Source organism: Periophthalmus magnuspinnatus, chromosome 11, assembly GCF_009829125.3.
Source record: "Periophthalmus magnuspinnatus isolate fPerMag1 chromosome 11, fPerMag1.2.pri, whole genome shotgun sequence".
Lineage (NCBI taxonomy): Eukaryota > Metazoa > Chordata > Actinopteri > Gobiiformes > Gobiidae > Periophthalmus > Periophthalmus magnuspinnatus.
In genome coordinates this window covers 28,183,126-28,208,735 of record NC_047136.2, presented here as the reverse complement: position 1 = coordinate 28,208,735, position 25,610 = coordinate 28,183,126, and the positions used below count along the sequence as shown (strand labels likewise).

General features: G+C 37.0%; 1 protein-coding gene across 1 annotated transcript; it reads left to right on the top strand.

The window, feature by feature from the left end:
- The first annotated feature begins 5,745 nt into the window (after window positions 1-5,745).
- Window positions 5,746-24,524, top strand: LOC117378769 (CMP-N-acetylneuraminate-beta-galactosamide-alpha-2,3-sialyltransferase 1-like). The gene is made up of 8 exons (XM_055225303.1): window positions 5,746-5,813; window positions 19,914-19,952; window positions 20,058-20,460; window positions 21,210-21,406; window positions 21,480-21,662; window positions 21,753-21,783; window positions 21,844-21,963; window positions 22,553-24,524. Exons 3-8 carry the CDS (start codon window positions 20,224-20,226, stop codon window positions 22,718-22,720), a joined length of 936 nt encoding a protein of 311 aa, XP_055081278.1. The 5' UTR covers window positions 5,746-5,813; window positions 19,914-19,952; window positions 20,058-20,223; the 3' UTR covers window positions 22,721-24,524.
- The last annotated feature ends 1,086 nt before the right edge of the window (window positions 24,525-25,610 follow it).

The following is a 25,610-nucleotide window of genomic DNA, read 5'->3' as shown; positions in this document are numbered from 1 at the left end:
TTCAGAGCTTTTAACCATGTTATAGTTGTTTCTCCTCACCATTTAGTCACCAGAAGTTATATTTGGAGTGACTTTGCATGTTTGAGCAATCTTGAATCGATTATTTTCAAGATGCCATATTATCAATCAACCCCCGTTTTCACCGCCACCGCCATACGCCCACTGCTCGCTACTTATTTCATTCTGCAATTTTATTTTCTTAATCAGTGACGTGCAGAATTTGGCAGTATCATGTAGTCATTTTGGTACAAACTAAAAAATTCAGCAGCTAGTGTCAGCTCCCTTTGCACAGCACAGTTTTTGTCATTTTACATGAATATTACAAATGTTAACATCATGATCGACAGGTGTCATAAATTATGACAATGTAGCAGACACAAGCACAGTCTGATTTAAGTGTTCAGTAGATCTCTGGCTTGGATTTGTATTCTTATTGTAACATTTATGTGTGTAAATGCACCTTGTTATTACAGTGTCCCCTCAGAAAAAGTCTGATAAGTTCCTGGCTGCACTTTAATTAAACACATTTGGGTTTAAGCAAAGACATGCACTTTAAATGGCAATAGTGAAAGTTGAAGTGCTTTATAATTCTCCAGCAGCTCTATCAGCTCTGCCTTGCACCACTTTAATTAGACTTTTAACTGTTTCCACCACGTCCACGTCTCCTCATCACAGCCCAGTAAACTAACATCAAACTGGTGCTATGTTTTTATAAGACTACAAGTGATTTCATGTTTATGTTCATGTGTTATTCTAAACGGGTGCATAGACACATTCATTTCCCTGAAAAAAACAAACTACAAAAAGGCCTGAAATGAAACGTTGAAAAGATAAACAGATTGTGTAATATCTAAGTGCATCCAGGCTTCCTCACATCCATCACATACAAAACTGTCTCTTGTAAATGGCTTTATAATGGTTTTATTGTTCCAGACAAAGAATAACTGTGTTTGTCACATTTGTCACAAGTTCTGACAGTGATTAGATGAAAATAAGGCTTACTACTCACTTCACAATTGTGCAAGTGTTCAAATAATAATTCCATGTTTATAATGTTTTTATTAGCAGAATAATGATGACAGTAATCAGTGCACGTATTGGTCATTTTCTGTGTGTATTACATTTTTGTAGTGCATAGTAAGAGCCTGTATAAATGCAAGTCCAGTTGTTGCCATTTATCACAGCTAGGTGGCACCCCAGTGACAGATTTTGGAAGTGCAAGAAGTGCCATTACTCAAACAAGGTGGAGAAGGTAAAGGTAGAGAATTTGTAACAATTGATCTATTTTAATTCCAAAAACATTGTTATTATATTTTGGGTTTTGGTTCTCAGGATGATTATCTAATCAAAAAGCAGGTTAAAGCTCTGGCAACACGGGTCCAGTTGTGATTGTGACAGTAAGAGCACGGGCTGCATACAAACCATCATTATACATCTACTGTTTTTTCATGTGTAGTTTTGTTTGCAAATATACTTTAAAATACTTTTGGATATACTGCACAGATCTCCTAGGCAACACTGTTGTAAACTGTACCAACACCATAATAGCCAACCCTGCCGTTGCATCCCCAGCAGCCCTTCTCATTAATAACCTCAGTTAACACATTCGCAAGAGCTCTGACTGCTGGCTCTGAACAGCTGCATGGGCCATTCCTTAAAGCTAGCACTAATTGCAGTAAGCTTGTTTGAGACAGACAATGAAGTATTTTTTCTGTAACAAAAAAAAAAAAAAGTAAAGATTTTTCTGACACTTAATATTTCCATTGTGACCATTCAATCACCTTTTCAGGGAGGCAGTTTCTTTCTAAATGACACATAGAACCCTGTGCCTCTGTGGAGAATCAAAATTAAAGAAGAAAATCCAATATGACCGACTCCCTGTTCATCTCCAGTTCAACTTTTGGCTTGTCTCATGGACCTCTGTCACATGAGCCTACTCCACAATTTGCCTGTTCCCCCTTTCATTTGTTGTTGGAGTGTTGAATTGGTGCACGTCAACATTGTCGTGATAACCAGGACCGGGAATAATATAAGTCAGTAGAATACCACAATGACTGTATCAAACCACAGTGACAATAGAAATGTCCCTCAGTATTCATGTGTGGACTTTACTGGGCTTGTACATTCAATGGCCAGTAGATGGCACTAAAGCACAGATTTGAAAGTGCACCGCTGTTGTCTCTTTCTATTCTACACTAGTGCGCAGCTTTTGTCCTGGTTTAAAGTTATAGCTGCAATTATTGGGTCAATCCACATGAAATGAAAACATCTTCTCTGTCTCTATGTTCTCTGTTGCTCTGGATCAGACCAGGACGATTGAGGGATTACACAGACGTCTTCTCTGTCAGCACAAATGAACTGAGATGATATTATCATTTTCAGCTTCAAAAGTGTGATTGATGACATTTAAAAAGGACTTGAAGTGTAACTGCAAAAATGCTTAGAAAATTCAAAAGGCTATTGCTTATTTACTTGGCCTGTTTGGGTCATAGGCGTGGTCAGATCTGGCAGACCGATCAGACTGACCATGGTGGTGTCTGGAGAAGTGAGTCCCATGTGTGCACCAAGGTCAAGGCCCACTCATCTCTGTCTATATTCAATCACCTCTCATATTCATCTTGTGCATTTGTGCTCCTCTGTTCTTACTACTTTGGCCCTGTCCCTGTCCATGACATGTCCCTTTTTCCTGATATTGAATGTTCTTCTTGTCTTATTGCATGTTTTGCATGGAATTTTATAAATGACATTGCACTTGTTTTCCTGTTGGATTTTGTCTTTGGGGTGTACAAGAATAAAACAAATACATAAATTAACAAAGTCCCAATGCCCAAACATATCAGGTAAATAAGCAATTGTTTTTTACACTATTTGTCCTGTTAGAAGAAAACGAAAAGTTAAGTTTGCACAAAACAAACAAAATAAACAGTGAAAAAGGTGTGATGTTAGTACAGTAGTCCATCCATTTTCTCCTGCTTTATCCAGGTCCTGGTCGTGGAGGCAGCAGTCTAACCTGGGATACTTAGACGTCCCTCACCCCAGACACCCCGGTCTCTCCAGGGAGGAGTCCAGGGGCATCCGGAGTACCCACCCGAGCCACCTCTTCTGGCTCCTGTTGACATGGAGGAGCAGAGGCTCTACTCAGAGCTCCTCCAGTTTGCCCACCAGCCCAAAGGTCAGCATGGTGAGATACCTGACTCACCTTAATGTGGAAGGAATATATACATGAAAAGTATAAAAGTATAACCTTGGTTAATGCTCTAGATATATGAGTAATGTAAAATGTATGCAAATATGTTATTACTGTTATTTGAATACACAGCCTATGTGTACTTACTGGGATCTCAAACATCTGCAGTCACAGGTTATAATTATAAGATAATAATATTTATTCTGAGAGAGATGGAACATAAAACTTATGTAGAGAGGTCAAAAACCAAATGAGCTGACATACCGCAACCACCAAGGGAGGAGCGACTAATGCCAGGCAATGTGATACTTTGAGAGTCAGATATAATGTAAATCAAATGTATTATTATTATTTTCAATATTCAATGAAGTAGAATTTTGGTTTATATGTTTAAAATGACACTGAAAAGATTAGGATTAAGGAGAGTTAGGGCTGCTCTTGTGGCTTTTGTGGTTGCCGTGGTTGTCATTGGCTGCTCTTGTGGCTAACACTGACACACTGAGCACTTTAAAAAAATATTATCTTAGATTTTATACTTGAACTTTTTGGATTGGGTGATTTGAGCTGTTTATGTCTATGGTGACCCTGCATAGAGCTAGCTATGCTCACGGGGCAAATAAAGTGACTGAATGATATAACTGTTCATGAAATATGGCCTTCTGAAAAGTAAAGCTCTTTTCTACATTAAAAACAACACTTAAGTTTAAACTGTTTCTTTTTTAAACCAACTGAAGTTTAAAGGACACATATAATGCAAAAGCTTTGACAGTCTGTAGCAGTTTTTTCTCTCTCCCCCTCCTTTTCTGTGGCTCAGTCTGAAATCAGGCAAAAATCCTTTCTTGTCTTTCCTTCTCTGACCTTCTCCTTAGCCTTCACCTCATGAGAGCAACAATAAGACCAAGGAGAGACGAGGAACAGTGAGGAGAAGGAAATATTGCTGTTTTTAGTGGATGTAAATTCTCCTAATCAGTGGTGGGAACAGAAGCTGTTCAGTAAAAAACACTACTCCCAGAAAATGGACTACAACAAGTACAGCATCCTCCACTACTGAGTCTTATGAGAAATATTCAATCTTAACACTCACTGTTTTCATCGCAACTGTAGCCTACATAAATAAAGTGACTGTACAAGAGTGAAATGACTGTGCTAAACCTACACACGTATGATCTCTGAAAAGTTTAACATGAACCACCTCCAACACCATGTAAGCACAAGCACCACCATCAGCATCACAGAGAGAACAACTATATTACACACATCCCCGTCACAGAGAGAACAACTATATTACACACATCCCCGTCACAGAGAGAACAACTATATTACACACATACCTTGATTTCCAGGAAATGTTTTTATCTATTATAACTCCCCAAAATACATTTTCTTCCACTCTGTCCGTTAGCGTTGGTTATTTGTACATGACTTTCACGATTTCTAAATGTTTTTTTGTTTTAATTCAATCATTTATTTTTTGTACGTATTCATTTCCATAGTTACTTACGTATAGCTGCTTTAAATAATCCCCTGGGCATATATTAGTATCATCAGCAAAAAGTACAAATTCCATTAGTTTAGATATTTCACATATTTCATGTGTATGTCACGTCCTGTGATGTTTTATATAATATCCAAAACTGTGACTTGGGATTCACTTCTATTAACTTCTATAGCTCACGAGACACTCACTGTCTACTGAATTTGTTTAGCCAATTTTCTTTTTGTCCCTTATAGTTGTATTATTCTCAGCAAAAAATACTTGGGATCACATGGACCATGAACCACAGCCAATGACAGTATTCAGTACATTCCAAATTCCTTTAATGTCATTTCTTTTACTGTTCAGCAGCTTAGTGTAATTCTCTTGCCTGCTTTCTCTCTTTATACTAGTTAATTTGTTTTTGTATGTTTTATACCTTAATTCAGCCTCTTTAGTTGTATACTTAAAATCATTCAAATCTAAATGCTCTGCTTCAACAGGGGCCTCATCACTGCTGTTTTAAAGGCAGCAGTGAAGACCCCTGTCTGAAGAGCCTTATTTACCGTCGGGATGGAATTGATGGAGAAGCGTCATCAGTGTAGAGATGAAAATGGAGTCCATGTTGACGGATGATGTGGCTGAGGGGAAGGAGATGAAAAGCAGGGGTCGAGCACCAAACCTTGGGGAAGGCCAGTGGTGGCAGGGCAGATGTGAGAGTGGTGACGGTCAGAGAGCTAGGAAGAGAACCAAGAGAGTGAGATGCCGATGGACTGTAGATGGTGGAGGAGAATGGTGAGAACCAGAGTCTGTACACCTTGAGAATGCCTGATTTCGTCTGATCTCAGAAGATTAACAGGGTTATGCCTGGTTAGTACTGGATGGGAGACTCCTGGAATATCAAATGCCACAGGAGGGCAGTAGTGCAAACTGTTGTGATGTCCTTAGGCAAGACATCTTGATCTTTTGACTTCAAAAACTAGTCAGAGTGAGAGGTCTGTACTTTTAAGGATCTTTACAGTTCACTATAATGGGGTCAGAGTGACGTCCCTTGTTTTCAATTTCTCAATAGCAGTAATCTCTAGCGGCACTGTCATTTGAGTATGTACACACAATGAAGAGGATCTACAGGTGTGACACTGCTCTATAAAGGTAAATACACCATCTCTTTCACAGACTGAGTGCACCTTAAGTGTGTTCCATATTGTTTAATTTGTGTTTATTATGAGGAGAGAGGAAACATGAGGGGGAATTTTGAAACTTTGATTTTCCTGTTTGTTTTTGTGTGTAGGCAGCACGGTGGCTGAGTGGCAACACTTATGCCTCACAGCAAGAAGTTTTGGTTCAATACTCCGGTTTCCCCCATCAACCAAAACACGAACAACTGTTGTTGTGATTTTGGGCGCTACAAAAATAAAATGAATTGAATTGAATTGAATTTGATGAGGTGATGATGATGATGATCTGTCAGACGCACTGGTGCACCCAAGGAAAGTTTTTAGAAAGATTTTTGGCACATGTGCAAGTTCTTTTACTTGAATAAACTTTTTATGTGTTGCTTTTTACTAGATTATTTTTTGCTCGTGTATCTGTAGTTTGTCTTCAATAACTGAATACTTCTTCCACTGGGCCTTAGTGTACAGCAGCTCAATGGCATCTCAGGTTCTGCTGTGTTTGTATTAATTTATTGTATTATATTACAAGATTGTATGGTGAAAGCAAAATGTACTATTACTACCATGTTATTTAAGGTTGAGAGATAAGGCACTTTTATGGGTGTAGACATTTAATGTACTTGAGTAACTTGACTCATAAACCTGTCAAGTCTCTTTAGTGTGATCATTCCTTTGCATCACAAAGTCAGGTCAGGTTACAGAAAGAGACGTTGGGTCATTTACTTTTGTACAATAGAACAAATAAGTAGTAATAATAACAAAGGGAATGTCCTAAAAACTAGATTGTGTAACATTAATAAACTTTCCATAGCCAGCCATGGTCTTAGGTAGATTAATAAACGTAATTAAATTGGATAATTTAGCTAGCCTCAACCTGAAACATTATTTACTTTGTTGAAACATAAACATACTAAATGGGAGCACAGTGATGTTTTATTGTATTTAATATTGAAGAAGATTGTGTTTAGATTTAGCCACGTGGCTCCGGATGCACGTGGTCAAAGTGTCTTCTAATGAAGGCGACTGAACTAGAGGACCAACAGGTATGAATATCTTGCTGTACTTTTTATTGAACATGGGGATTAGTACATTAGCAAAACCTATTGAAACAAAGAAAAAGAAAGACAAGTGAGTGCAATTTCATTCTTGTAGCAGGAAAGAACAGGTCATGGTTGAGTCAGGGTATAATCCTGTTGATGTGGATGTTGAGCAATGGCACGTTATGTATTCTACAGTCGGGTATAAAGTCAGTGTGAATGTGTGAGTATAACTGTGTTTAATTGTATGAAAGTGCCCTGTCCCATGTGAGCCTGATTAGATAAGCCAGAAGCTGCTCCTCTGGTATAAAAGACTGTAAATGAATGAAAAACTGGTTATCAAGTGCCATGTTGTCGTGTTTGGTTCACTGTAGTTGTGTTTGTCTTGAAGAGAGTTGTCATGTTACAAATATCACAGTTAATGATAAATGATAGCACCTGTCTTCTCACAACCCTTTTTTTTTTTACTTAGTTTTACACACACTCACACACATAAGGCATCTCTGTTGGCTTAGTTGTCTTGTGCTGTAGGTGAACACTTTAGTTAAATTGCAGTTCTAAAAGAAAGATTTTGTGAATCACAAATGCTAAACACATATTTTCTGTTAATGCACCTTACAACACACTGTTTGACTGATCAGGTCCCAAGGACACACAAACATACAGTTGACCTTTTTTTTTTTTTTTTTTTTTTTTTAATGTTGGTAACGCTGATTCATTTCAATGACATCATAGTGTTGATATGACGTAAATTTACATTTTCTTTTGCACTTACATAATATCTCCATTCGTAGACCTGACAGAGGTGCACTGCTCTTTTGAATATATTCTCCCTCATGAGAAAAGTGCAACCGTCTTTACACTTAACTACACAGGTCATCCTCCTTTCCCTAAATAGGAATTTCAGCGAGTGACTGTTCGCTAAATAGGTAGTAGTAGTTTGGTAGTTAGCTGTAATGACTCAAATTTGACTCTGGAGAATAAATTCAAGTAGGTCCCAATATTAGACATTAGACTGTGTCCCACAAGTGAGGAAATCAGAATAATAATCAATTATTTATTGATTATTTTATTATTTATTGATTATTTATTGACTTATTTATTAGTTTTGACTTATTTTATTATTTTTAATCATTTTAGATTTGCCAGTGTTTCCTCTGAGGAGCCCTCTGCACCGGGAGCTGTGGTTGGCTGTGGCTGCTGGGCCCTGGCTCGTGGGCCCTGGAGGTTTGGTCTTGACCTCATCTCTTCTCTGGGCCCTGGGCTGGTGTCCTGTGGCTGTGGGTGACCCTGTTCCTGGTGCAGATGGTTCCTCTGGTGGCGCTCTCTCATCTGGTTCATCTTTATCCAGCCTGTTCCACTTAAACATATTTTAAATGAAACTGAGGTATTTTAACATGTGTTGAGGTGGGGGGTGGGAGTGTGTGTTGGGGTGGGGGGTTGTTTGGTTATGATTATTGATGTGTTGGGGTTGGGTTGTTGGGCTGTCGGGTGGCTGGGTGGGTTTGGTGGGTGGGACTGATTTTAATGGTTTGTAAAGCACTTTGTGTTACTTTTTTTTTTTTTTGTATGAAAAGTGCTATATAAATAAAGTTTGATTTGATTTGATTTGAGGGCCATTGTTTTTGGGATTGTATCTGCATCTTGGTGTTAGGGCAGCATGTTGGTACACATGTGAGGTTTTGGAGACAAAAACACTGAAAACGGCCAATCAAGTAATTGAATTAATTTTAGCTTTTGTGATATGAATCAAAAATGGTATAAGATCAGAGCTAAGGCTGTTGGATATGTTTAGAGAATTAAAATTTAGCATTTTGCATTAACAAAACATATTGTCCTTTGAGCATTTACATGTCTTTGTAGATAAAGATTTCCTTTTCAAATGAAATGAAGTCTGTATTCCAAAACCTCACCAAGCAAAACTTGTTTGAACCCATCGGTGGTGATCCAGGACAGAAGCCAATGTCCATCCAAGTCCTTCTTTGAAAGCTCCATGCATCAGGAAAGAAAACAAAGGAAGACAAAAGTCCATTGTTCTGGATGGGGTCACATTGTGGGAAAATATTATATCTCTCTTGATTTTGATGACTAATAATCCATTTGTGAAGCCTGGTGAGTTTTGATTTACAAAAAAAGTTTATTCTTTGTTACGGTAGATATGTGACAGAACAGGGCCCTGACCGGCCCTGGCCGGGAACCTTCTAGTGTCCCAAGCAAGTCTCCCTGAGCCTCTTCCCTAGAGCATCTCTCCCCCTGGTCTCCCTCTGAGCATCTGACCTCTGGGTATTTATACCAGAATTACAAAGGTACATATATTTCACATCATAGTCACATTTGATTCACATCCATGAGTTAATCAGCTTTTACTCTTAGACAGGTAGAACAACATAGAGTTTCCTGTGGGATGAGGACAGAGTCTTCACACATGTTCATGTCTGCTCTGGGCCTCACACACTGACTCATTTCCATCACATGTCCAAAAACAACAGAAAGAAAACAGTGGTGGAAATCATGGAGAGGGCAGTGATTTGAAGTTTAATGTGATGTCATCTGAAAACCAGCAATGGAGGAATTTGTAGGTGATGAGGGGGATCTTGTATTGGATGCTGTATTGTAGAGAGAGGCAGTGGAGTTGTTAAAGGATGGCGGTGACGTGGTCTCTGGGGTGGGTGTTGGGGAGCAGGTGGGCTTCAGAGTTCTAGATGGGTGTAGGACAGTACAGATGCGTGGGTTGGGGCTTTTTTCCATCTCACGGGTCCTGCATTTCCAATAATATATGGCCCGCCCCGCACAGCAGAATCTATTTATACAACCACGCGCCCGCAATCAGCAAATACACTGTAAAAATTTGTCAACAAATGCAGCATTATTTTAGCGAAAAACGTGCTTAAAAACAAACATAATGGGAGTGAATCCGTCAATATGATATACCTGCTACAGTTTCCTTTTAGGACAAACTAATACCTCATCTTCCATCTCCAAATCACTTCTTTTTGTTTCCGTTTACTGTTGCAAATGGGTCTAACTGGCTAATGTGGCACGAGTGGGTGGTAGGTTAATTGCGCCCGTTACGTGCTTACGTAAACTTTATTATCAAACATAATCAAACATAGGCCATGTTTTAATAAAATGCAATAAATAGATTTTCTTCCAGCCCGCCCCAACCCGTGCATCTCTAGAGGGCATATCACACAGAAGGTTCTTGCAGTAATCCAGTCTCAAAGTGCGTGGATGAGGATTTCTGTAGTGGACTGAGAGAGAGAGGGATGATGTCGTGGAGGTGGAAAAACAATGTTTTGGTGATATGGCTGAACTCTGAATGAGAACGTGATGAGGGAGATTTTCTGAGTAGATGGGTGGAGAGCTTTGGGCCCAGTGAAGAGAAGTTCGGTTTTATTGCTGTAGAGTTTGAGAAAGTTGTGGTTCATCCAGGTTTTGATATCAGACATGCAGTTTAGTTTATAATGGTGGAAAGAATGATTGAGGTGATGGACTTGATGGAGACCCTCACTATCATCGGAGTAGCAGTGAAGGTGGAGTCCATGACATGGCCAAGGGAAAGCATGTAGGTGACGAAGAAGAGGGGCCAAACACACTGGCGGTGACAGCGGAGGTACTAGATTTTGAGTGATGACAGTCAGAGGGGTAGGAGGAGAACCAAGAAAGTGCAGTCCTGAAGATGCCAATGGACTGTAGATGGTGGAGGAGGATGGTGTGGTTGATGGTATCAGGCCAGATGTGCATGTTCTATTTTTCATGCCAAGTTTCAGATTTTTAAGTAGTTTTTTTTTCCCGGGTCGGGCTCCCATTGGCCCCATGAAAATAAAAGCTTGAGGTGTCGCTATAATATCTCTTGCTTATGGATTAGCATTATTTGCACCTTAACAGACAGTACTGTAAACACTGACTGAGGCACAGAAAGGGCTGTGTTCTCTGTAGATTACATGTATTTCCTCTGATACAATGGCTGCATACAAGTCACAAGTTCTGACAGTGATTAGATGAAAATAAGGCTTACTACTCACTTCAAAATTGTGCAAGTGTTCAAATAATACTTCCATGTTTATAATGTTTTTATTAGCAGAATAATGATGACAGTAATCAGTGCATGTACTGGCAATTTGTTTAGTGCATTTTTTCAATATATAGTAAGTGTCTGTATAAATGACAGGTCCTGTTATTGTGGTACATCACAGCTAGGTAGCAGCCCAGTGACATATTTTGCAAGTCCAAGAAGTATTCTATAATGATACAGTCCACCAATATCCAGTATATCAGGAACATTCCATTGACTGTGCTATGATGCCTCTATTCAAGCCTGGATTATGCGTGTGGGAGTCTTCATGACTAAAACAAACAAGGAGTGCCATGACTCAAAGCCTGATTAAAGAAATATTTTATTATTATTATTATTATTATTATTATTATTATTATTATTATTATTATTATTATTATTATTATTATTATTATTATTATTATTTTTTTTTTTTTTTTTTTTTTTTTTTTTTATTTCAAATTCAATAAACATGACTTTTCTGTGTCCCCAGATACTAAGAAAATATGACAAATCATATATAGCTCTTACTGATTACAACTGAAAAGTTGATCTATTTTTAATTACTAAAACATTGGACTTGATGGTCAAAATAACTGAAACTAGGTGTTTCTTAAAGATTATTGTTTATCCACTGTTTCAGGGAGTCTATTTATTTTAAATGTCAGATAGTTGTACACTGTGACTCTGTGGAGAATCAAAATGAACAATTTGAGATTATTTGGGTTTTTGTTTCTTTAGTCACAATTAGGCCTATAAGGATTAATCAAATAATCATAACTATACATCTATAAATATAATAATAATCTGGACTATATACAGCCTCTAAAGCATGCACAAAGACCTTTGTTTAACAAAGGCAGTGGTAGTAGTAAATCAAAATGTTCAAATCTACAGTTTCTCATTTTCATGAGCAAAAATAGCAAAGAGACCAAACAAAACTAAGGCTTATGTGTAGTGTAGTGTCTAGTCGAGAGTAGAGTAAAAGACTTTTTCTATGTTCTTGATATACAGGTTTTGCTTTTATCTTTATGTGTATGCCACTGATTCTAGTAAGCAGTTTTAAAAATGCAGGTGAGCACAAGACTTATGGGTAATGTGGCAAGCTATTTAAGCTTGTCACAAAACACAAACGTTGAGACTGGTGCATTAACACGTTTGTCTTAAGACAGAGCTCATTTGGGTGATGTTGCCACATAACAAAGCGCTGTTTGAGCCTGCTGGGGTCCTCAGTACGCACAAGCAAGCCTCTAAATTAAAAGAATCCATTAAAAAGAGGAAACAGCAAAAGGCAGGTTTGGCTGACAACTGAGGAACTTGAAAAACAAAAGGTCAAAGGTGATGTTCTGAAGCTGCCACATCAGGATCATCAAATAAAAAGTAATGATTACTTAAATTATTATTTTGTTGTTTGTATAATTTATATTTATTATTCTATTGTCTCAGACAATAGAATAATAAATATAAAAATGACCACTGAGGAGTATAGGCCAGGATGATGGCTCATTTGAAATTCTAAACATAACCAAGCTAACGCTGTCTATGTAACGCATGTATTTTTAGTATCTTGCGGTGCAGCCAACAACACAGCGCTTCATGAGAGAGGCGTGACATCTATCACCCTGTTGCGCTCCTCCACTCTTACACTGCTACTAAGTAGGTTTTAGTTGTGAACTGTTAGTAATTCTAATACTGAAGGTAAATAAGTTATCCAAAAGAGGTTGAGTACAGGGTTCATGCACTAGTGTCCATGGCTGCATATACAACAGACAGTGCTAAACACAAGCCAGTTTTGCTATTGGTTTTGGTAGCTATAGAGAAACATACCACTATGTAATCAGTATCATACGCAATGAAGTATCCATTTCCAAGTAAACAATGGGGGAATTCTGCACCATTCAAACTATGAATGGAAACATGACAAGTCCAAGTATAGAGCCCCGTTTTCACAAATGGCATGTATCAGGATCAGTGAAAATCAAAGTCAGTGCACCATAATTTTCTTTTTTGACTCTATAAATAAATACAATACTATAATTAAAATTATGTAATTTCTTGTGTCCTGGGCAAGACACTATTAAGGCATTTATGTAGATTGGTAACTTATTACCAATATTATTATTATTCAGTGAACCAGGATATTTTGTTTACATGTTTAAAATAACACTGATAGAGGAAAGTTAAAACTTTGTTCATTGTTCCTGAAATATGGCCTTTGGTGATAAATAAGGTTATTTTCTACACTTGTGCATATAAAAAAATAATAGTCTTAATCAAGACAAAATTAGCACTTGTTCTAAACAGTTTAAATCATGTTTGTTTCCTTTTTTGTTCATTTTTTAAATAATAACTGAACCTTAAAGGACACATATAATGCAAAATAGACTTTTTTGAGCTTTTAACCATGTTTTATTATTGCCCCTTCATCAAATACATACCAGGAGTTGTATTTGTCTCCATTTAGTTACCCAAATTCTTGCATTACAGGTAAAAATCCAGACTTCTACTATGCAGTTTTTAAGCCTGTAAAACCACAACCGTACTGGTTCAGTGGTCAAGTTGGGTTCACAACAAAGACATGGCGCTATTAACATAACATTCACATTGCCTAAAGGCTTGATTTGTTTATTTTTCTATTGTTTATTTCTGTTGCTGACAGCAGAGGAACCTCCACTGTCTAAATGCCTCATTGTAAAGAGAAGCGTATTAAAAAGAAGTCAAGTATGTTTAAAAGGGAAGTTAAGCCACAAGAATGTTTTTTTTTTTTTTTTTTTTTTTTTTTTAATAATTATGCATTGTATATTGAAATACACAGAAACACATAGATTTTAATAAAAGATATCTCTCTAAATAAGATGGTGCATTGTGCACTACCATTGCTTTAAGAAAGGACATTTGCCTGCATTACCAAGTTTGACAAAACCTGCTTTTTGTGTGTTGGGTCGACTGATTAATCCACAAAGCTGGCTTCAAATTACTCACCCAAACAGTTCACAAACAAACCAAACTGAACCAGCACAAAATACAAAGGGTCATTGTGTTTTGAAGAATAGCGTGCATATGTCCAGTTAAGCACAATGACATGTTCATAATACATAGTATTTGTACGTCCCCTCCTTCAGTAGTGAGCAAATTCCAAGGGCCAAAGAGAGGAAGTTCAGCATGACCATATGTTCTACATGTGTCAACTCATGAACCACGTGTTTGAAGAATACATTCTATTCTTTTTCTGCATTGTGCAATTTTAGTCTAAAAAAATTGATTGATTGATTGATTGTATTGATTGATTTTTAAAAAAAAAAATTTCAGTAAATAGAAACACAATCACTGGCTTCTCAGTTCTCTACACATAATCTTATAATTGTAAGCATCTGGAAACTTAGAGGAAAGTGTGTTATACTGCAGGTAATGACACTGTTGCCAAGTGATTTACTAAATCCATATTTTTTTCATAAATATTAGATCATTACTCAATATTTGAGCATGAAAAAACAAGTCCAAAAGTGTAAAATGCAGTGGGCCTATACAGTCCTCATCAACTATTTTTGTTGTAATTACTGGTGGTACAGTATGTAACTTTCCTGGTAGCTGGTCTGTTACTTTCTGGAAATGTAATTGCTTTGTCAGGAATGTGCCAGGAGCGTTGAAAATATGTATTTAGCACTAGTTCTATTACAGGTGTTTTGCTCAAAAATATCTTAAAAAATGTGCATTCATGAGCCTCTCTACAGATCTGACCTGTAACTTGGCTTGGTGTTGTCACCTGCTTGTCTCCATGGAGATGTTCTCGAAATATTCCATGGAGATAGATAGGGTTTATGCCACACTGTGGAAGATTATTGATATTTTGCAACTGATGTCATCAACATGAGGGTGGGGTAAAGCTAACTAGAGGCACAGTTCTGTCAGAACCTCTGTTACTCAAGTTAGATTTTAAGTTATTAAACCAAACTGAAAAAACACATTATTTCTATTTATTTACTTTTTTTTTCATTTTTTTTTTTTTCATATTTCTTAGGGAGGAATCATAGTATATTAATACAAGCTTTACAGATCGGCATTTTTACCTTTACAATTTTCTTATTATCAAACCCATCATTTTAATAATAAATATCAAATCAAAATTTTATCAAAAACAAATAAAGGCAGACAATTAAAATAAAATGAAATCAAATTTTAAAAAGGTTAAGAGAAAAGAAGAAAAGAGTAAAGTATCATTTTCATTGATACAGAGAAAATGCAGTATTTAAACTGGCCTCTGTCTGTATTCAGACCAGACCATGTCTTTATATAAAAGTGCAAATCTATGAATACTTTAGCATTGCTTTTGTTTTAAATCCAGAGCATTCCACAGTTTCACCCCACATACAGTTCAACCTGGTTCAAACATGAAGTAGAATAAAATTTCCATAGCCTCTCAAATTGTAAGTTCTCTCTTTAAGAGCAAAACACGTTTGCACGTTACAAGGCTTTGAATAGTTTATTTACAGTATAATATTTTACTAAATTGGATTTTTTAAATAATTTGGACTGGATGAAAAGATTGTGAGTATGATCTAGAAAACCAACCTTTTGAATGATCCGCACTGCTCATTTTTACAATAAGAATAATGGTTTAATTGAGCATTGGTAATTGTTTCCTCATATTTCAACATAATACGTAAAATAAGAGAGAACCAGTGAGCAGTATAATGTATGGAGTGCATCATGATCAAGATATTGTTTTACTTTATTTATAATTGAGAAGCTTTTGGATATTTTAGTTTTCATATGCCGAATGTGGTCTTTCCATAATACTTTACTATCCATCCATTGTTTTATTTTATTTAGCTCCACAGTGTCTACAAGCTGATTATAATCTAAATTACTATAAAACATTTTGTGTCATCAGCAAAGAGATTAGTTTTAATGAATGTAATTAAGGCAGTTGTTAAGACCAGTTTTTTTCAACTGAGGCAACTTGCCAAAGTAAAGTCATTTTTATCTCGACACAATTTTGAAATTTTAATCCATGCTTTTATCTCGACATGGTTAGATTATTGCAACGCCTTATACTCAGGTTTCAACAAAACCCTGCTTTCCCGTCTTCAGCTTGTCCAGAACGCTGCTGCTCGTCTTTTAACTGGTTCTCGGAAATTTGACCACATAACTCCCATTCTGAAATCTCTCCATTGGCCTGTTCAGTTTCGCATTGATGATCTTTTATTTGTTTTTAATTGTCTGCATGGCCTGGTCCCTCTGTATCTGTCTGAGCTGCTGGTGCCTCACACGCCCTCCCGCTCTCTCAGGTCTGCAGGTCGGGTTCTCCTTGTGGTCCCTAAGCCAAAAAGGAAACTTAGGGGTGATCGGGCTTTTTCAGTGGCTGCTCCTAAACTCTGAAATGCACTTCCACTGAATGTTAGAATGGACGACTCACTTCCTGTTTTTAAATCTTTTCTTAAAACTCATTTTTTCATCTTGGCTTTTAACTCAGTGTAAAAAGTTGACATTTATCATGTTCTGTTTTTAATGTTATTGCGTCTCATGTTTTTTGTGTTTTAACCTGTGTACATCACTTTGGTCGACTGTGTTGTTTTTAAAGTGCTTTATAAATAAAGTTGGATTGGATTGGATGTATTATATTGAATATAATATTTATATAGATATTGAAAGCATGGTCCCCAACACTGACCCCTGGGGAACACAACACGGAATGCCAAGATCTTCAGATAAGTACTCTCACATTTTAACACACTGGATTCGTCCTCTTAAGAAATCTCTGAGCCAGAATTGAGTCGAAGGCTTTTTCAGATCAATAAAGATATCAACAGCATGCTTCTTTTCGTCCAGTGCATTGGTGATTTCTTGTACTGCTTCAATTATTGCCATGGAAGTGGTTCTTTTTGCTCTGAAGCCATATTGACTATCATTTATTATTTGATGTTTGTCAACAAACCTTTCTAGCCAAGAATTTTTTATTTTTTTTCTAAAATTTTTGATTACTGAGGCAACTGTGAAATTGGTCTATAATTTGTAAAATTTTGTTTATTTCCATTTTTGAATAGTGGTATCACTTTTGCGATTTGAATTTTGTTTGAGAAACAGCCGGACTGAAGAGATAAATACATTTATGGTTTAGAAACTTTTCAGTGTTATCTGTGACTTTTTTAATCAATGGCATGTTGATACCATCACTTTATTTTTAGATTTTTGAACAACATATTTGACTTCACGTTTGTTGATTGCTGAGAGGAAAAATAGTAGGGTCCCTTATCATTGTTTCTCTACACTGACTTTTAGCTTGGTCTAGCATTTCAGCAGACAGCTCTGGACCAATATTTACAAAAAAAAAGTTATTGTAACATTTAAGTATATTCTTCATGTTGTGATTATCCCCATTTATATCATCAAAATAACTGGGATACATAGCTTTTGTTGATCCCTGTTTAATTACACTATTTAGTATGTCCCAGGTTCTCTTTATATTGTTTATATATATATATATATATATATATATATATATATATATATATATATATATATATATATATATATATATATATATATATATATATATATATATATATATATATATATATATATATATATATATATATATATATATATATATATATATATATATATATATATATATATATATATATATGCTGTTTGCTGTTTTCACTGTTCGCTGTTTATTCTTTTAGTGGACAGTGTTTATTATACAGAGACACAAATATGTTCAAGAAGTTGTCATATGCTCGGTTTACATTTGTTTCTGTAAAGACAAGACTCAGTCCTGTTCCTTTAAAACTATTGTCGATTTTTTTTTGTAATTCACAGCCATAGAGAGTAAAGACAGTGATGTCAGTTATTAATAAGCCACTACTTGTTTGGTTTCCCATAATATCAGTAAAGATGTTATTATTGTTGCGCTGTGTGATGTTATTCTACTTGGTTTAGTTATAGATAAATTATAGCGTTTGGTTACCAGTAGAAAACAATTTTATCATCCATTCAGATAAAGTTTCAATGTTTGAGCCAGCTTACAACAATATTTTCTTCTGATCATTATGAATCTCAACTGGAATGTATTGCTGCAGATACCCTTTGATAGAATTGAAATTACTATACCTGCTCCTGCTATTAAAATGTATTATTGACAGTTTACGCTCAAAGTTTATGTTAGTGTTATATTGTTCTTGAGTAACAATATAAGTCTTAGTCAACAAGACAGGCAGAGGTACTGATCCCTTCATTTTACATGAGCTAAGTTTTAACCAGGCGTCTGTGCAGAGAGGTTTCTTGAGGTCCCATAAAGAAAGGTCTCCAAAATAATAAATACATTCAGTGATGCTGGAATACATTTCCTCACTATTTACAGACAGTTTGTATCAAAACTAGAGAGAAAATTGTTGTCTGGGTCAATCTCACATAGACTGAGTGTTTTGGACTCCATGTTCTTAAAACTTTCCAGTTCCATTTGTTTGTGATGGAGGTCTTTCTGTAGCATGTCCAAGTCATTGCTGTTTGATGGTGTAGATGTATTTGACTTATTGTTTATATTGTTAATGTGTTACAATAATAATAATAATAATAATAATAATAATAATAATAATAATAATAATAATAATAATAATAATAATAATAATAAGTATTATTGAAAGCATCTCAGTAAAATCATCAATAAAACTCAGACAGTGCTGGGGAGGTTTGTATATGACTAAGTAGAGTATGGAGGGGGATTGTTTTAGCTCCATTTTAAAGGAAACATACATACTCAAAAGATCTATAATCTCTAAAATCTATCTATAAAAAATGCACACACACCTCCACCCTTTTTGTTTACTCATGTTTCAGATTCAAATTTGAAGTTGGGTGGAGTTGATTCCACTAAAATTGCATTACCTGTGTTTTTGTCAAACCATGTTTCGATTAAAACATAAAGTCAAGATTAAAACAAGAGATAAAATCATTAATTTAAAGTGACTTGTTACATAAAGATCTGAAATTGAGCACAAGATGTTTCAGATTAGCGTCTGTTGTGTGTTTACATGCGTGCTAAGCATCCATAGAAAGAGATTAGCCAAAACAATGTGAAGTGCAACCAGGTAAGTTGCTAAGGCGCTACTGATAAATACATTTATCAGACTTCAGTGTCAGAATACTTTTGAATGAGCACCAAGTTTAGTATTAAGGATAATGAAATCTCTGCACTGGCACCCCATTACCCTAGCCAATCCCACTCATCCCCCTTCCTTCTCTCTCCTACATATTTTTTTCTTCCACTTTTTAGTCTTCACAAATATTCCATGTACATGTACATGACATGTTCATTCAATTTTCTGGTCCTGCTAGTGTTCCCTTTATCATCATAAATCATTACATGTGGATATCTGTCAGATATTAAAAGTGTTTGACAATTCAATTCAATTCATTTTATTTTTGTAATGCCCAAAATCACAACAACAGTTGTCTCGAAGGGCGTTCATGTTTTGGTTGATGGGGGAAACCGGAGTACCCGGAGGAAACCCATCCAGACACGGGGAGAAACATGCAAAACTTCACACAGAAAGGCCTGGGCGACCCGGGGATCGAACCAAACACTCTTGCTGTGAGGCATGAGCCACTCAGCCACCGTGCTGCCTACACACAAAAACAAACAGGAAAATCAAACAACAGGAAAAATCAGACAAAACAAGAAAAATCGGCCAGGCGAGGAGGAGGAGAGCCGGGCGAGGAGGAGAGAGAGGCGGGTGGAGGAGGGCCAGGCGGGGAGGAGGAGAGGGTCCAGCTGTCATCGGGGCATCTGAAAGAGTTACACTCCACAGGGGGAGTTGGATAGGGGACAACATGTGAATAGCATTGCTGATGAGAAAATAGGAGGAAGCAGAGGATAGTGCTCAGGTTGCCATACTTCCCCCAGCTAGTTATCTCCTACTGCAGCCTATTTTATCCCAGGTTTTAATTCCTCTGTATCTGACAATTCCTGTGTATTGTCTTACAGGTTTTCACAATTGGGACATCCTGGCATTTTGTCAATAAGGTAGGAAATTCATATGTCACACTTTTAGCTATACAATCAGACTAACAGCCAAAATACAATTAAGTGTATCTAACATATTTTTTCTTTCTACACATTGCATCTAAGTGTGTATTCACATACACAAACACTGCATCAAAATTGGGCTTACAGAGAAAGTAATCCTATAACGAGATCAGGACTAAACCAAAACAAGAGTCTACATCAGCACTAAACGGAGCTCAAGCCAGGACCACGCAAGAACAAGAGTGAACACAGCCCAAATAGCTCCTCAATGAAGACTATAATAGGGAGTGTATTTGTGGCACTCCTATGCATCTGTGGCATCTGTATCACCTGGAAAGTCTCATACATGTTCCTGGAGTTTACCCAGAAAGAATGTGACTGTGAGAAATGCCAGAAAAATGATAAACTAGATGAACAATGGTTTCTGCAGCGTTTCCAGAAAAATATCAGCCCATTCTTGACCAGCCATTATAATCTGTCGCAAGAGGCATTCATCTGGTGGAAGGTAAGACTATTTTCATACTCAAAACATACATGGGGCCTATATATTATGTATTTTATGTAATTATATTTATTTTAATTTTCATAATGCTTTAAACAAGGCAAGCTTATTTGTATAGCGCAAGGTGTAAACAAAATAATAGTAAAGCGCCTTACAGAAAAGAAAAGACATGAAAATCACAATACAGACAAATAAAAAAAATAAATAGTCATTAAAAAATACATAAATTCAAGAAAATCCTAAATAATAAAGTGATAAAATAGACAGGTGATAAAATAGGTGTGGGGGCAAATGGTAAAATAAGCCATACTAAAGGGGCACCCTTTGAGGACAGTTACAAGTACCTTGGTATCCCACAAGCAAATGGCAACCTTGAAGAGGAAACAAGCAAACTAGCCACAGCCAATTACCTCAGACGAGTAAGGCATGTCCTAATGAGTCAACTCAATGGCAATAAACAGCTATGTCCTGCCAGTAATCAGATACCCAGCAGGAATCATAAGCTGGCCAAAGAAGATACAGACCAGAGATGCCCCGAAAGCTCCTGACCATGCATGGCGAGTTCCATCCCAAATCCAGAACCCTGACTAGAAACTTATGTAGTGGCCAGGCACTGTTTACATCACTAGCCATCACTCAATGTCTCCAAGGAGACAAGCAGGTAGTGGACTCCATCAGAAAAGTTACAGGCATGTGCAGAGGATCAAGTCAAATCTGTCTTTCTGATGTGTTTCATTTGTATTTCGTAAAAGGGAAGACAGTCTGAAAGACGTGACTTCAACTTTTACCAAAAAACAACACAGAAAATATTTGAGATCATCCCTGCATATCCTCCTGTGGTTGGACACAGCCCACATCACTGTTGGACATGTGCTGTAGTGGGCAACTCGGGAAACCTGAGAAGATCTCATAATGGAAAGTTAATAGATCTACATGACAGTGTATTTAGGTGAGCCCAACACTTTTGAATTTGGCAGAATGGCTTCAAACTATGAATATTAAATTAAAAGTGAATCCGATAGAATTAATTATGGTAGAACGGATGGCTTTGAGGAGGATGTGGGGAGCAAGACCACTCACCGCGTCATTTACCCGGAGAGTGCAGGTGCTAAGTTGGATAAAAGCACACATCTGGTGTTTTTTCCATTCAAAATCCGGGATCTGGAATGGTTAATCAGTAAACTCACAGCAGACACCAATGCAAGGTAACTGATTGCATTTTAGATAAAAAAAAAAAGATTCTTCCATAAGATACAAGCTTTTTGCAATATTAATGAGGCAGTTTCTTCCCTCAGGTCTAATATTCAAGCAAAACATAAAGACTTGGTAAGTCCAGATTTCCATTCCCATTCAGTTGTGTCGTTGGCTAATTCTTTTATACAACAGGTAATGGTGGTTAACCCAGCCTTCATGCAATATGTCCACCTATCATGGCTCAATGGTAAAGGGAAGTATTCATCCACTGGCTTCATGACTGTGATTCTGGCCTTGCACATTTGTGACAAGGTAAGACCCTGGCCAACCGTGGTCAGCCTTTGCTAAGATATGAAAATATCACTAAACAAATATTACTTTAGATTACAAGCTAGTGAGTCTTGGATTGGTCACATCTTCTTTTTTTTTTAATAATAACAATAATAATAGAGTCTTTAATAACACTATTTCAGACTCTGTCTGTGTGAGTGAGGTGTTTTTTGTGGCAGCTGGTGCCACAAAAAACACTCATGCTCATCTCCATGTAAATGTTATTGCTTTGCCTGCAGTGTTTCACAGTATGGCATTAAACAGATTTATGTGGATTGAAACAAGCAGGCAACACCAGGCCATGTTACTGGTCAGATCTGTGGAGAGACAACCTTGTTTAAAGTAAAAATGCTCTTTTTAAGGTCATTTTCTTAACAATACCATAACATAACACCTGTAACTAAATAAATGTATGGAAATGTATGATGGATATGCTTAATGTCATACAGTGGAAAATTCTAGGCAAGGCTATGACATCTCCATGGAGACAAGCAAAAAAGTTACATTGAGCAGCTTTTACATAAGTTGTATGTATAAATGAAAGAAGCCTACTCATTAGTTTTCTTTACAGGTGAGTGTGTTCGGGTTTGGAGCAGACAGCGATGGAAACTGGAGCCATTACTGGGAAGTACTGAAAAATAAGCAGCTCCGAACTGGACCTCATCCAGGCTCTGCTGAATATGACCTGATTGAGGAACTGGCGAGACAAGGAAAGCTTGTGTTTTACAAAGGCTTTTAAAGCATGGATTACTCTGTATCTGAACACTTGAAGGACTGGAACGTTTTATTTCACTCTGTTCAGTTCAAGGGTTGCACAACTCTTGAGGGCAAAATGAGTCTGCTGTGTCCTGCCTGCAACTAATTATATACTATGCTTTTGCTATTCTTCTAAATTATTAGCGGTGAATGATTAGTATGCTGGGATATTACTATTATTAGTATTTAAAGGCCCTGAATCTATTTCACGCTAATTCATATGAGGTCGTGTATCTCATTTTGAAATGTAACGTGTATTTGTTTAGATGGCCTGGATTTTAATGGTAAAAAGTTGTCTGACAGGGTGAAGTCTTATGGGCTCGACACACGGGGCGCGACTAACGACAGCGTGCAGCAACACTCATCGCATAGGCTTTAAAATCGAACACACGGGCAGCGACAAACTGCAGCGACTAGCGGCAGTTTGTCACGTCGTGCTTTGTTCCAGAGCAGATCGGGAGCCTCCTACTTGGAGGGAATTTTGAGGTTAATAGCGGTAGATGGGAAAAAGACGTTAAAAAATGAAATCTCGTAAAGTTTTGCTTCATTTGACTAAAATATTACAATTGGTTGCACTCTACAAAACTAAAAAAAGCAATCCTGGGTCCACCCTATTCTGCAGCTAATTCTGTTTAATGTAAAAACCCTAAATAAATATATATATTTTTTAATGTTGAATCAGTCTTTAATACATTTGGTTATTAGCCTCCATAAATTTATCTGAATTAACAAATTCGCACATGTTAACTTACCACTCATATTCACCCTGGCACCAACGAGTTCACAGGCAGCTGCTTTTTTGATATATCTCGGTAGTCTCTTTGAGATGTCAAAAAGAATTGGGAAATCGGACACCGTGAGTAAAATTTTCTCCTCCATGTTTCTGAAGTGGACAGTGCATTGGCTCGTCAATCAAACTCTCGCTGATTGGCTGTTGTGCGACAGCGATAAAAGTTGAACATTTTTCAACTTTCATTAGTCGCGTCGCAGGCCCGCGTGTGCACGTCGACATGCACGAGCGCGAGGTTTTCACGTGCACGACTTTCGCTTGTCGCGGAGGTGAGAGAGATGAGCGATTTTCGCAGTGTCGCACAGGTACCATTGAAAATAAATGGAGAGCGAGCGACGTCGCTCCCCGTGTGTCGAGCCCATTATGTTGTCATGTAAGTGGTGTCTTAACATGGATAAACGTTGTGTGATATTTTCGGAGCTTTTTCAGGAGTCAGTAGCACTGTGTGGCCCGTGATACCAGCACGAGTATGCAGCACACTTCAAAGCCAAAGCAGAGCGAGCCCTTCTTGTGTATCTCCCGTTTCACATAGCCTTACTCTAACACAGGCAAGCCCAAACTGTGGCCAGGGGCCCAAATGTGGCCCTCAGACCAATTTTTCTTTGCCCTCAAGCTTCCAGGTGAATTGGCCCATATGCTTTAAGCAGTACTTTTTACTGTACATTTCTGAAAATCTACTTACTGCCCATATCAAATATGTGTCCCATTGAGGATGTAAGCGTCAATAAAGGTCTAGTAGTTCAATCTAACTTGTAATAAAAACACAGATTTGAATTATTCACTGTACTGGCAACCAGTTTATGGCCCTCAATCGGCCCTCAACTTTGTCTGTGTTTTTATATGTGGCCCTTAATGAGAAAGGTTTGGACACCCCTGCTCTAACACATGCCCGACACTGCGGTGTCAGTGGCAAAATCAGTGGCAGGCGTGAGAAGACAGATCGTGCTGCTGAGCGCTCCAGAAGTCTCCTGAGAAAAATGTTTTGCTCATAGTGAAATGCGGGACATAATTTGCATGTAGCCTATTTTTTACTCTGCACACTTCTCTTTTAATGTTTATTTTCTGATGATGATTTATGTTTTGTTTATTTGTATTGTGATTTGAATGTCTTTTTGATTGTGTAAAGCACTTTGAATGACTTTGTGTATGAATTGTGCTGTACAAATAAACTTGACTTGCCTGAAGCCTGAGTTCACGTGAACTGCTTAGTAACGTGATTTTCTGTTAAGAGGGAGGTGACAGGTGCGTGCTCCTCCTGGTTTCATCCTCCCTGCTGATGTCTCCATGACGGACGTGGCAACACCCAACTGTACGTGGTAAAATAACCATTTTCTAATGTCACAAAGGTCTTTTCATGGAAGTGGCACCACTCTGTAAGGCAGCATCTCTTCAGGAATCGACAAATTAAGCAAATAATAATAATAATAATAATAATAATAATAATAATAATAATAATAATAATAATAATAATAATAATAATAATAATAATAATAATAATAATAATAATTTCTCTAGTATGCTATTTTAAAACAATGTTATTATTCAATTCCTTTTATTGATTTTTAAGCAGTTCAGAACATATATAAACACTACACAAAAACACAGTAAGACAGCAGGTGCTTTCAAACGAAGAGAGAAGGAAAAATATATATACATAGATACACATATATACATGTATATACATATATAAACATACACAGACATGCACCCACATGTACAAATATGTAGGCTGGAATTGGATATACTGATCAGTTTGATGAGAAAACAACAATTACAAAATCAATTTCAAGATCAGATACAAAGGGATGAATATAGTGGTTGCATAAATGCTTAATAGGATATAATACACACACAGACAAACAAACTAATACTACTACAGTTAAAATAAGTAAATAATTAAATAATAGTGACACAGTAAAATAACATAAAATAAATAAAGAAAAAAGATAAATAAGTAATGAGAAATTTAATACAAAATTACAAGTTGAAATAAAAGGTGAAATAGGTGGGCTATGCGCTTAGCTCAGATTCAAAATATAAGAGGAATGGCTGCCAGGTTTTATGATAATCTTGGACTGATCCA